Raw genomic sequence first — 13,684 nt, 5'->3', positions numbered from 1 at the left:
GCTAGTTTAAAAAAAAAAATGCTACAAACAGTGATACGAGTAAAGTGACACTGCATTACCCCCTAAAGCTATTAAGCTCCGTGTTCTCCCAAGAAGTGGAAAGTTTTGGAACAGCTGGAGTGCCAAGGTTCGCCACCACTGCCATACACCCACGACCCTTTTCATTGCATTCTATCAGCACTTCTACACTGCTTCCCACTTACCTTAACCAGGTCCCAGAATCCCCTTCAACCAGCAACTTCAGGTGCTGCTATGTCTACCAACTATCTATGTAACTACACAATTACAGTTGCAGGGCCTGTCAGCTGCAACATCAACCAAAGTGCTAGTTTATTGTGAGACGACAAACCCAGTAAGAAGGGCCTTTGGAGAACATTGAAACTATTGGCAGCCTAGACAGGACACTGAACATGTCTTCATGTGCCTTTGCATTTCTCCAAAGTTTCTTATGTGTGCCCAGAAAGGCCCTAAAACCAAGCAAACTCTTGAATCCAACTTTGCTCTGACTTGGAGCTCCAGCATGTATGGCAACTGGCAATGTAGCAAGAATATCACAGAAACCTGAGGAACACCCACATTGCAATCTAGGATTCTGTGTGGCACATGACAAACTTCTAGTTGTTTAAGTACACGTAACGGATCCTGTATAAGGCACTAAATCCAGTCACTATGTGATGCGCAAGCATTGTAAAGTAAACATAAACTTTCTTTACCTTCCATGACTGAGCCAAATTCTTTTATTTTTCATGCTTACCCTCCCAAGCACTGCAGCCTACAGTGGAAACGTTTTCAGCATTAGAGTGAATACTGCCAATCTAGAAGACAGTGAGTACGACTAGGTGTGACCAGTTGCTGATTGACAAGCTTCAGGTTTGTGAATCAGCCTTGACAATGCTGATGGCCATGCCCCCTGCCTAATTTTCTCATCCTAATGTAATACTGAATTCAGGAGTAGTGCAGTATTGTTGGCACCTCATTACAAGAAGCTTCAAGTGGTAGACTTCACTGGCAAGATAAACAAATATTACTGGAGGTGGGGCTAAACCTGTGAGTGCAGATGCACTTATAATGAAGTTCTGTAAGACATATTTTCTCTATTTAATGGGAGGCCATAGTTCTACTTTAAGTTTAAGAATGAAACACATTCACTTTAATGGGAAACTCTAATGGCGTTTAGGTAAATTTTATGTAAACTGATGTTCAATGTTTTGCAGTGTTGCTTCAAGGACTTGCCAGCACTCTTTTGCCACCGCCACCGCCACACACCCACCAATCTGAGTTCCAAACTGTTAAGCCCTGGTCACTCTGGCCAGGCATACAGCAGATCAAGGACTGTTTGTCCTCAATTCAGCTTGACAGCACGCTTGCAATAGCAATTAGCTATGTTTAAAGAAAATCAAAACTCTAAATTGATGGTCTGTAAAGGCTTTCAATTCCTTGCCTATGGGCAATTTTGGGCATGCTCAATATTGAGGCATGACATATTTGGTATATATTTACTCTACTCATCTTTGTTTAACTCTTTTTCTACAGATCTTTAGTGAACTGGCCGAAATTTCCCAGCATGTCTGACAGTATTTGATGAATAAATAGCTAGTATTATAATTTTGATTTTATACACTTATACATTGTTATGATTGTAATTTTTGTTTTTTAGAAATACCCAGAAAAACTGTATTTTGAAGGCCTTGCAGAGCAGGTTAACCCACCAGTGCAGATTCAGCCACAGTACCTCCCCATCTACTTTGGAAATGTGTGCCTACGGTTCTTGCCTGTGTTCGACATAGTCATCCATCGATTTTTGGAGCTGCTTCCTGTCTCAAAGTCTTTGGAAACCTTGCTTGACCATCTAGGGGGCTTGTACAAGTTTCATGGTTTGTTCTTTATTTTGTCTCATTTTGCTGTTTTTTTCTTGTTTAGAATTGTATATCTTTAACAGTATCCTCCTCATGCACACCCTAAATCCGACATTAAAGAACAACTGAGGTGAGTAAATTTCCACCCAACCTCATAGTTCGAGCCGACGTGTGACAACGAAACTGTCACACGTCGGCTCAGTAGATCGGGAAGTGAGCGAACACATACCGTCGCTCGCTCACTTCTCGATCCTGTTCCTGCAGAGAGCTGTGACTGTCACTGCTCCCTGCAGGGATTCCCTCCCCGCTCCGATCCTCCCTCCAGTGCTGACTGTTAAATGCCCAGTAAGATTACTGTGTTGTTGGAGCAAAGTTTGATCATAATCCTAGATCTTCTAAAGGTCTTTGATAGGTTGGTTCGTGGTATACTGAGACGCTGAAGCGGATCCCGACAATTGTACCGGGATCCGCCCAGCTGCGTGACTGACAGCTGGCTCTGCCGATCTAGAGGCAGAGCCAGCTGTACCCGCTCCCTCCCCTGTCCGTTCCGCCAGTCAGCGCTGGCGGATTGGAGGGGGGAATCCAGCCCTTCCCCTGTCACGGCAGAGAGCCGTGACCGGATTGAGAGGTGAGCGAACGCCGGTATGTGTTCGCTCATCTCCCGATCTACTGAGCCAACCTGTGACAGTCTCATTGTCACAGGTCGGCTAGAACTATGAGGTGAGTGAAAAGCACTCACCTTATAGTTCTCCTTTTAAGCTTGAAGAATCCCTGGATATGGTGAATTTTCCTTTGGCATGGTTGGCTCCTAATGAATTATATCCTTTTATATTTTATTATATGGAAAGTTAGGAGTAGCCTATTGTGTTGCATCATTTGCTTGTTTTTCCTATTTTTTGGCAATTTCATTTTTTAAACCTCCCAGCATGTCATGGGTGAAGTCTATAAGAAATGTATTTTCAGGCCTTAAGGCACTCCTCTTGGAAGAGTAATATGTAATCAAGTCTCTTACTGCAAAGTATGTAAGCCAAAAGAAAATTGAATAAGAAGTATGAAATGAAACCACACCATTCTGGCCATGGGTGGTAAGTGTATGTGGACGTTTCAGGTGCAGGGATGCCATCAGAGATGTACCAACCCATGAGTGTCTAAAGCTAATACGTGGTTTTGGGTTGGCTGATATTTGTTCTATAATCCAGTCATAATTATCACCCTACTTTAGATCGACCGGTCACCTACTTGTACAACACACTTCACTACTACGAGGTGCATCTTCGAGATCGAACAAACTTAAAACGCAAATTGGTCCATGCCATTATTGGCTCCTTGAAAGATAACCGGCCTCCGGGGTGGTGCCTGAGTGAAACATACCTCAAATATGGCATGAATGCACGGGAGGATAATCCTTGGATTCCAGATGACACCTACTACTGCAAACTCATTGGTCGACTGGTTGACAATATCCTTTCTAGTGGTTTTGTGTGGAACGTGTTCAACAATTATGTTTTAAAATACATTGTGTGATTAATGCATCAGAAGTAATAACAAACCCCAATAAGGCCCATAATTGGTAAGCAGAAATTTGATGCCAATATTGCATTTTTTTGTAAGAATGTTTTACAAAATGTATTCTGTACTTTCGTTGATCACCAACCGTAATCTCTCTGTGTCAGGTTTGTGTTGCTGCTTGTGTCCCTATTGGGGAGCTTTTCCGCACTACTTGTCTCAGTGGCATAACAACAAGCAAGAGGAGATCTCCCCAAAGTGATGGCAAGTCCCTGGAACCTCACATCCTGTTCTTGTAACCTCCATCAAATTTGGGGTTTCCCTGCACTGTTCACAACGTGTGGATGGATCTATTCACAGAGACAAAGACAGCAGTATAAACTTGAGAGTTCCTAGCTCTTCCCAACTCCATCCACACCTAAATAGTCTGGTTACATAATACATAGCATATGAGACAAACCATTTAACACTGACAGGGGTGCTTACATTGGTTAGCTTTTATTAATTTATGCAAATCCTTTATTCCAAAAGGAAAAGGGAAAAATGTTGCTGTAACTGCCTAAAAACTGTTAGGTTGAGTCTACATTAAATTGGTTGGTCAAGTCTATCTAAATCTGCTTGTGCATCTAACACTTCCCTCTCCGTAGGGAGACAATGCTGCTGTCCAAGGGGCACTGCATTGCTCCTCAAAGTGGAGCCACCCTAAGACAGGAAGTGCGTCACTAGCTGTATCACCGGGTGAAAATAAAAAAAGCCTAAAAAAAAAGAGCAAATGTAGTCCTACATTTAAAGATTAGTGAGCTGAAAAATATATATTTTATTTCTTGGTTTAGATACACTTTAAATAATGTGAAGTTTGCCCTAAAATATTTCAGATTGTGCAGTCGGCTCCTATGTTGCAAATTAAGAGAAAATAAATTACAGGATTAGCTATCGGCAGATTATACAATTTCCATGAAATCACTATGGACTTGAGCTAAACCATATATTTTCACTGAGATAGGGAGAGCAGTAAAGTACAATCGGTATACAGCACTACTTAGCCAGACATTATCTATGTAACAGTGAAATATGGCTCCAGGTTTACATATACAGTAACAAGCCTGTATACATTAAAGTGACAAAGTCAAAAACGTTTTTCCCTCTCCCCGATGTTAATTAAAGCACTTTAAATGATGTATCTTAATCCGATCTTCTTTCCAGTCCTTTTCAGCTGTCCCTCCAGCGCTGCTGCGGGTCTCCGATCCAGCTCTGACTCCTCTGTCCTTGCTGGCACTTCCTGTCCCACGGTGTCTGCATGCGGGTGTACGTGTCCATAGACTTACCTTGCGTCTCTCCTCGTCTCCCGGCCGAAAATTCAAACTGCGCATGCGCCTGCCCGAGCATTTTTGGATTCTCGGACGGGATCGCGCGGGGAAGACGGGTAAGATTAGACTGCTTTTTAAAGCGTTTTTTACTTTTTGCATATATCTACTAGATATATGAAAAAAAAAACGGATGGTTTAGAAACCCTTTTAAGTTTCTTTTAAAGCTGAACTTCCAGATTTTTTTTCTTTTTTTTTTTTTTTAATATTTTCGTCTCACTTCAGCAGACATCCACCACCCTGTGCAACCTCTTCTCCAAAGCCTCTTCTTCGAGACAGTGTGGTTGGTAGTCTGGCTCTGACATCAACTACAATGCAGTACTGCATTGTATGTGAGAACACTGAGGGCCCGCCACTGAGAGGGCCAGAGCGTGGAATAGCGAGTTCAGCTTTAAAATGATCACATTAGTTTGATTATATTTAGGTTTAGAGATTATTTAAAACATTTTAGGGGTGTGTCTTTTTAATTAATATTTCAAAGAAGCAAAAGTGATCTAATGTTCAACCCTGTAGCAGTCTTATTGGAGGATGCTGTGAAACTTTTCCTTAACATAGGTTACCCATGGCAGGAAAATCTCCTGGTCCGTTTCCGAACTGTGATTGGAGATTTAACGAGTTCCCTAATCCAGCAGCTCATGCTCTTCATGTGACTTGTGTGGAACTCATGGCTTTGGCTGTTCCAGGGAAAGATGTTGGGAACGCACTTCTCAATGTCGTTCTAAAGAGGTATAGGGAATTTGATCATGTTATTGATATATTTTACTTTTGATTGATTTTTTTTTTCCATGTGGTAAAAAACAACTTGAATGCCAAAGTCCAAATTTGTGTTGTCGTGAAGATAAAACAAAAAAGATAAATTGCTGTGTAAGCATTTAATCATCTATTTTCAAAAAGTAATCAATGCACAGTCTCATGGGTAGGCCAGCAGCATGTCCAAAAGTGCCTCAGATTATGCAGAAAAATCTTACATTGTTAAAGGAGAACTATTAGATGAGTACCCAGGGTAAACCAATGCAAGCACAGGGAGAACATGCAAACTCTTTGCATCCAAACCAGGGACCCCCAGTGCTGCAAGACAGAAGTGCTAGCCGCTTCACCACTGTGCTGACCAACTCATGTATTTTATTGTCGAAATCAGAAAAACCTAAAAAAAAGGTCCTGTACTCACCAATCTCGGCTTATATTCGGGTCAATACTTTTTCCCAGTTTTTTTTGGTAAAATTAGGTACCTCGGCTTATATTCGGGACGGCTTATGCTCGAGTATATACGGTATATGAAATGGGGCTGAGACCAAAAAAGGCAACTGCACAAAGATGCTCCATTATAATATAGTGCCTGTTAAGATACTGTACCTTTCTGTTGCTTATTACTTCTGGCAATCACTTAATTCCTTTTATAGTGCAAACATTAGAAAAAAATTTGAAGTGAATGAATCTGAGAAAAAGAGCCTGATGACATTAATCTCCCAGGATACATTGGAACATGTAACACCTGTGAATTGATACAAGCATCTGAATCACCCTGCCTGTTGCTGTGAATTAATGGCATAGACACTTTACTGTTTAGCGTTTTCCACATACTCTAAATGTGTAAAAATTGAATCCCCCAACACCACTGGATTTGTTATTGTCAGGTATGCTTTGAATTACAAATCATAGGTCCCTAGCTGTTAAAAATGTTAATCTTCCTGACGCCAACAGATAGTTAGTGCTTGAAAGCTGTGAAGAGAAAGTAAACTAAATCAGTATGTTACATTTGTAGGTGTATATTTATAGTATAGTTTGTGTATGTTTGTACATTCTTAGATACAGAAATAATACACTGTTGTAAATATAATGCAAAACATGGATATACAGTATGCCGCCATGATACAAATTATAAAAGGCATTCTGTTGTGCCTATAAGATTTACCCCAAACTTGTATTATAAAAGTGAGAACTCTTCAATATAGTTTTTTGTTTTTTTAATGTCCCTGGTGCCCTACAGATAGAGCAGGGCTTTTGAATAATATTTTGTTTCTGAATAAACAGGGATATGCATAATTAGACTGAAGACAAATGAATGGAAATAGAATCCCTAGGCTGTGGAATCGCATGCTCAAGTTGAGCTATTTTGAGAAAACCAAGTTACCGGCAACAATACATTTTACACAGCTGGGTGCACTTAAGCAATACCAGGGATCCCTTGGCAGGTTAAACCGTTCACATATGTGTATTATAACGATGTGTTTATCAGTTTGCCTCGAGTTTAGCTTTACAAGACATCTCGAATGAACTTGAAAAAATGAAATGTGTAAACACACTCTGCCGTCTCATTGCATCTAATAAAACCCTGTCCGATTTTATTGAATATTTGTATTTTTTCTTTCCCCGTGTTTATAGCCAGCCACTTGTGCCAAGAGAAAATATCACAGCTTGGATGAATGCAATTGGACTCATTATCACAGCTCTGCCAGTGAGTGAAGTGCATAATACAGATTCCTTTTACATTTCCGTTTTCACATCTGTGTTTATTTAGAGAGTTTATATATTTAATGCACAGCAATCTGCTTGAAAGCAGGAGGCTAAAGCAAAGAGCAGACACACACAAACAAAGGGAGATGCAGTTCGTGTTAGCCATGGCATTTTTCTTGTCCTCTTGTGTATGCACAGATGATTGCAATATGGGAATCTTTGGTGGTTTTGTTTATTTACATTTTTTCATTATTCTTTTTTGTTTTCATTGTTTTTGTTAAAAACCGTAAAGTGCAACCAAAGCCAAACTTTATTTTTGGATGTTGTCTTTGTGTCCCCTTTAGGGAGGTTCCCCCTCTCTATCTGTCCTGACGTGTGAAAAAAAATCCTGAATTGTGGTTTGTCATCAGAACAGGAATAAATGGGAAGTTTTTCAATGGCGAAACTAGTTCTGGTGACCCTGCTGACCACCAGGGATTTCCCTCTCTTTGGAAGGATTTCCTCTCAATTCCTGTTTTTGTCTACCGGACAGGAAGTGAAAGGAAGCTTTCCAATAGGACACAGAGGGCAAAAGAAACTGACAAGGGTTATACCCCTCCCTTACTCTATCCAAAACTAGAAAAAGTTTTGGCTTTAGTTCCACTTTTTAGCAAAATAAATGGGTTGGACTACATGTTGGTAAGACCTGTTTTGGCCAGCGAATGGTATAGCTTGCTTTTTTTCTTAGCAACAAGCTGAACATAAGATACATAAAAAATGCATAAGCTGCAATATATTTGTCACCACATCAAAATGATTAATAGATCCAGAAGCAGCTAAAGTTGTTAATTTCTCAGTTTTTCCTAAATATCAAACTGTGCATCATCCCCTCCTGCCTCAGAAGCCTCCCTGTTATTTACGCCCATAACAGCAAAGGACCCAATAGGAAGATGATGTTTTCACGGACAGTAACTTCTGTCTGTCTATTTTTGTTCTATTTGAATTGTCCAGATTTACTTTAATGTGATGTGAATATGATGACACCTGTTGATATTATTTATATATTCCTGCAGCTAAGCTTTCCTGTATCCATAGAAACTCACCATGCATGGTGTACATTTAAAATATAATCCTTTTTTACATACTCAAGGAAAACTACACTCTAATCATGTAGCCCGACTCTTTTGGAATCTACACGGCAGTCAATACTTTTTTAGTTTAGAGCAATAAAAGATTAACTCTGATAGATGGTTGCTTTAGATTACCATAGGTTGTATGCACGATTGAATAAGCCAGAACATTTTTGATTGAGTGAAATATAGTTATCTCTCTTTTTTATTTATTTTTGGATTGTTCATTTCATCTCTTTATTACATTTCCATTAATTTTTTTTTTTATGTACCGTATGTTTTTTTGCATTATCAGTTTTACCGTGGAGTTTTGCAGGTTTAATCACACCTTTTCATATCTGATGACAGTGATAGTATAATATGCTGGGGGTTAGGGAGTCAAACTTGCCAAGTGAGGTCACTTTGGCTTTAGCTAATTTCCTTTGCTAATTAAGTATCATTTGTTAGAAAAGAAATCCAGCATAATATAGTATTAAATTACGTTTGTAAAAAGTAACATTTTACATTAATGTTTTTTTAAAGTATTTAGCTTCTTATAAATTAGTCTATTGCTTACATGCAATAGATTATCTTTCTTTTAATTCTCGTTTTATTCATTTTTAGGAACCGTACTGGATTGTTCTACATGATCGCATAGTTAGTGTGCTCCAGAGTCCAAGCCTGACCTCAGAGACTGAGTGGGTTGGTTATCCTTTCCAGCTTTTTGATTTCACTGCCTGTCACAAGTCGTACTCGGAAATGAACTGCAGTTACACACTGGCTCTAGCACATGCTGTGTGGCACCATTCAAGCATTGGGCAACTGTCACTCATTCCAAAGTATGTAAATGTTCTATTCTACGTTCATATCTTTACCGTCATCACCATGCCTGTTTGTGAAATATAGACCTATGTTGAAGGGAACTCAGATGTGGAAGCTTAAAGAGAAATTGAGTGTTGCAAAATCTTTTTTATGACAGTTAAGCCTTATGTTTAATTTAATAAAGCTAATATATATGTTAAAGTTGATGACATGAAAAAATAAACTGCCAATCAGCAGGTTTTATATGACAGAAAAGACGTGTATGTTTCTTCTGCCATAAACGTTTCTTGCTGCCATTTAGCAATTTCTGTTCTGTACACTAAGCTGTGCATAATAATTTCATTGGGCTTTTTTTCTTTTTAGATTCCTCCCAGAAGTTCTCATACCCATTGTGAAAACTGAGTATCAGTTGCTCTATGTCTACCATCTGATAGGACCATTCCTTCAGCGTTTTCAACAAGAACGGACAAGGTGCATGATAGAGGTAATGGCATTTTGTATGGCCACATAAGGCACTTTAATTCCCGGCAAATACTGTTTTAAGTAAATAGAGAAGAGTGAAAACTGAATGACTCTATGTACAAGCATTATTTGATTAATTGTTATCAGTCATATCCATCAGCTGACTCTTTAAGTCTTGGGTTTCAAGCTTCTAGCCAGATTTAATAATTTTTTTTTTTTTTTTTTTTTGCTGTACACCTACTAGGGACACATAAAGGTGACCATGCATGGACAGTTTTTAGTATTTTGTTCCTTTTCCTATCAAGCAGTATATAGGTGAAAAAACATGGGGAAAAAAAAGTTACAAAAGGTTTAAACTTACCTGTGTCCCTGGCGCGTGCTCCCGTCCGAAGATCTGAAAAATCTGGGGAGGTGCGCATGCACAGTACAGATCTTTGGCCGATAGACAAGGAGAGACTAGGTAAGTCAGTGCAGGAAGCCTGGCAGCGTGCACCCACACACAGACTCCGTGGGACACAGAAGAGACAGCAGTCAGCACTGGAGGGGCTCCTGAAAACTACAGGAAAGAAGATGATTATCGGATCAAGAGGCATCAGTTAAGGTAAGTCCTTACACTAGTAATCTGTCACAGGTCGGTTCTATTGATTGGGAAGTCAGCGAAAACACACCACTGATCCGCTCACTTCCCGATCATCTCCCTGCAGGGGGACTGTCAGTCACCGCTCCCTGAATCTCGACACTATTGTCAGGATCCGTCCCGGCTGCAGCACTCTCAGCATCTAGCGGGCAATAGCCCGCTAGATACTGAGTTTTGGGTCACCGGAGGACACAGTATATGTCCTCCCATGACCCTGAGGAGAACTATGGGCAAAAAAGGCTGCCCAATAGTTCTCTTTTAAAGAAAACCAGTCAGGTTTACTATAACAAAGAATGTGTTTATACCCACTTCAAACTTTGGAAGAGCCAGGTTTATGAATTCATTTTGACTGCCCATTGCCCTAATTTGCTTATATATTCATATATAAGGACTTTGTGTCCTTCTGGTCAGACAAAGGTAAGTAAAGGTAGATTGTTCTTTGCTGCATCAGCGTAGTAAACGCTCCTGGTCCACTTTATGCTTGAAGCTTGAATAATTTATATTACTGTTTTTATATAATTTATTTATACATGAGTTGGATGACTTGAATATAGTGTAAATGATTCATTAAACCTCATCTCTAAAAATCATAGGTTGTGAAAAAGTGTAACTATTCCATGGAAACCAATTGCTCTCTTTCTTTGTTTTGTTGTAGATTGGCGTGGCATTCTACGAGATGTTGCTGAACGTAGATCAATGTAGCGAGCACCTTAATTTCGTTGAACCCATCTGTGACTTCCTGTATCACATGAAATATATGTTCACTGGAGATAGCATTAAAGACCAAGTAAGTAAAGTTTTGTATTGTTTGGAGATATGGCAAGAAACAACAACGGTTTCCTCAGTATTTTACTGCTATTGAAAGTAACATTATAAACCGAAAATATATAGACTTTTCTCTCCCGTTCTTCGATGGTTTCCGGTCTTCCCTCGTGTGGGTATGTATGTGGGGTCTCCGGTGGATGTCCTGAGGACCTGTATCCGAGGTAAGCTGGAGGCTGCGCTGTTCCTAGGCAGCTATTTGAGGTGTCTTTTGGGTGTTTGGTTGTTGTTGCCCATCCCTCAGTGTGTACTGCTTGGTGACGTCCCTACCATTCAGGATCTACGATCTGTTGCCTGTGTCCTTCAATGAACGGGAGAGAAAATAGGATTTTTGTACTCACCGTAAAATCCTTTTCTCTCCGTTCATTGAAGGACACAGGTCCCGCCCTCTTTTATGGGGTGTACACTCCTAACTGCTTGTTACTTGAGACTTGTCAGCAAGTGAGGGGAGGGGCCGCCCCTAGGCTGTCTTGTCTTTTTGTTATGTGCCTAGCGTCCTACTCCTGCAGGTGGCGATATACCCTACCATTCAGGATCTACGATCTGTTGCCCTGTGTCCTTCAATGAACGGAGAGAAAAGGATTTTACGGTGAGTACAAAAATCCTATTTTTTCCACAAGGATACCTGCTAGGGCCATGAAAATCGACAGCTGACTGTATATTGTTACGGTAACCCTGTTAAAAAGTGACACATTGAAAGTCATTTAAGCTGAATACAATGGCAAGTCCATTTGTTCTCTCTAAACTGACTGTATCTAATAAGCAGATTGCGGAAGTGAAAATATTGGGGTTAATTAATGTTTGATTATAAAGTTAATCTCAACTAACAACAACTTCTTTCTTTAGGTGGAAAAGATCATCTTCAACCTGCGACCAGCTTTAAAATTACGGCTGCGTTTCATTACACACATCTCTATGCAGGAACCTGTTCCTGCACCCCCCCAGCCAGTGAATAGTGGCTCCCCAGCCCCACAGACCAGCCAGGTGCCTGTGAATGTTACTATGCCTGTTGCACAGTGAAAAGACCAGTTTATTTTTTTTGCCCTGAAGTCATTAAAGAGACAGAGGAACTTCATGGCTTAAAAGACATTTTTGGCTCACTTTTATTTTATTTTGTAAATGCAAAAATATTTTATGGTTTTGAATTCTGCCACTTTTGCTACTTGAAACCTATATAGTGAGCTGTTTGTTTTACCTTTATTATTAGGTAAGTGAACAGCCAACTGGCAGGTTTGGATACTTGATCATATGCACTGCTTTCATGTGTTTCCGATACACAATTGTAGTTCTCTCTGCTGGCATCTGAATAGAGAACTATTGATTTTATTTTCAGAACATTTTGAAATCCTGTACTTTTTGTACTCCTAAACCACAACAAACTTTGTTGATATGTCGGTTTCCTACAAAGTCTGTCCATTTATGTTGTACAGTTTCTATAATCTGATATTGTAATACGTCTAGTTTGTTACAAATGTGAAGGGGCTATTCAGTCATCCGAAGTCTAATCAATACATTTTTGATTAAAGTAAGATAACTCCCATCTGTTTTTTTTTCTTTTTTCTATTGCGGATATGATAAAGCATAAGGTGATTGCTCTGAGACTCCAGACGAGAGGGGTAAAGCCTTCTAAAGAAGAGTACGGATAACCAATGTTTTTTCATTCAAATATTTATTTATTTTTGCTTGTTGTAATCTTGGCCATGGTTAATATTACAATATTTAAATAAATTCTCTGAATAAGAAGCATTTATCCATTTTTGTCTACCTTTTTATTAGGCTTTGCATATCTGTAATAAAGTAAGCGCTCACCTTTAGCTGTGCCATATTTACTATATGTTGGGCCCTCACGGTTTGTTATACCTGATGGTTTCTGGTTTGCTCCCAGATTCTTTTCTCATTCTGATTTTCTTTTTTTTTATTGCCTGCATAGTGATATTTCCACTGACTTCCACAAGACGGGAAGTTAGGGGAGATCTGCTTAATGGGGTCATCTGCAACATTGAAAACACTATCATATAATTAGATTTGAACACAGACCTTTTTTTTTATCATGTTTTTATTGGTGCATTAACCAGTTGCCGTCCGCCCGTTGCAAAAAAATGGACGGACGGCACAGTCGCATTGGCGGGTTTTTCCTGCTCGCGCGCACGGGCAGAAAAAACCCGTTCAAGGTAAAGAGCAGTTACCGGCTGTTTCACATATACACGATCGGCGGCTCTATAGCCTGCCAATCGTGTATATGTGCTGGCTGTGTGCCACTCCCCCTCCAGACCCATCACCTTCAATCCCGGGATCCGCTGCCCCATCTGCGGCCCAGGAGGGTGTCAGGAGGTAAGATGGGAGGGAGATCAGCATCTTCCTCCTTGCTGACCTCCCTCCATGCTGTAAATGCAGAAGTGATGTGTATTACATCACTTCCGCATTCACCTGTCAGTCATCTGGCTGCTATAGCCAGAGAGAAGAAGCTGAGGAAGCAGATCTCTGCTTCCTCAGCTTCTTTTGGGTCACTTAGCCCGTGTCCGGACTACAGTCCGCCATTTATTAACTCCTGTCCTATACCATACCCCTTCACCTCACTTAACAGTGACAGCCATGTTGTCACATCTGCCCTCTTCACCATTACATGCAAAAGATGCTCTCATGTTGCCATGGTAACTGACAGCATCGCTATTG

General features: G+C 40.2%; 1 protein-coding gene across 2 annotated transcripts in view; it reads left to right on the top strand.

Annotated features, from left to right (window-relative positions):
* The window catches only part of MED23 (mediator complex subunit 23), a 66,080-nt gene extending 53,845 nt beyond the window's left edge, over window positions 1-12,235 (top strand). For both annotated transcript variants that reach the window (XM_018567686.1, XM_018567685.1), the window contains 8 exons: window positions 1,658-1,874; window positions 3,079-3,315; window positions 5,287-5,452; window positions 7,109-7,181; window positions 8,893-9,107; window positions 9,454-9,574; window positions 10,845-10,976; window positions 11,858-12,235. In XM_018567686.1, the coding sequence (XP_018423188.1) occupies window positions 1,658-1,874; window positions 3,079-3,315; window positions 5,287-5,452; window positions 7,109-7,181; window positions 8,893-9,107; window positions 9,454-9,574; window positions 10,845-10,976; window positions 11,858-12,031 (1,335 nt within the window). In that variant the 3' untranslated portion in view covers window positions 12,032-12,235. The remainder of the gene's footprint in view (window positions 1-1,657; window positions 1,875-3,078; window positions 3,316-5,286; window positions 5,453-7,108; window positions 7,182-8,892; window positions 9,108-9,453; window positions 9,575-10,844; window positions 10,977-11,857) is intronic.
* Window positions 12,236-13,684: the final 1,449 nt, after the last annotated feature.

The sequence above is a fragment of the Nanorana parkeri genome, unplaced genomic scaffold (genome assembly GCF_000935625.1).
Source record: "Nanorana parkeri isolate BGI_ZX_2015 unplaced genomic scaffold, ASM93562v1 scaffold1083, whole genome shotgun sequence".
In the NCBI taxonomy this organism is placed as follows: Eukaryota; Metazoa; Chordata; class Amphibia; order Anura; family Dicroglossidae; genus Nanorana; species Nanorana parkeri.
This window is presented reverse-complemented; position numbering and strand designations above follow the sequence as displayed.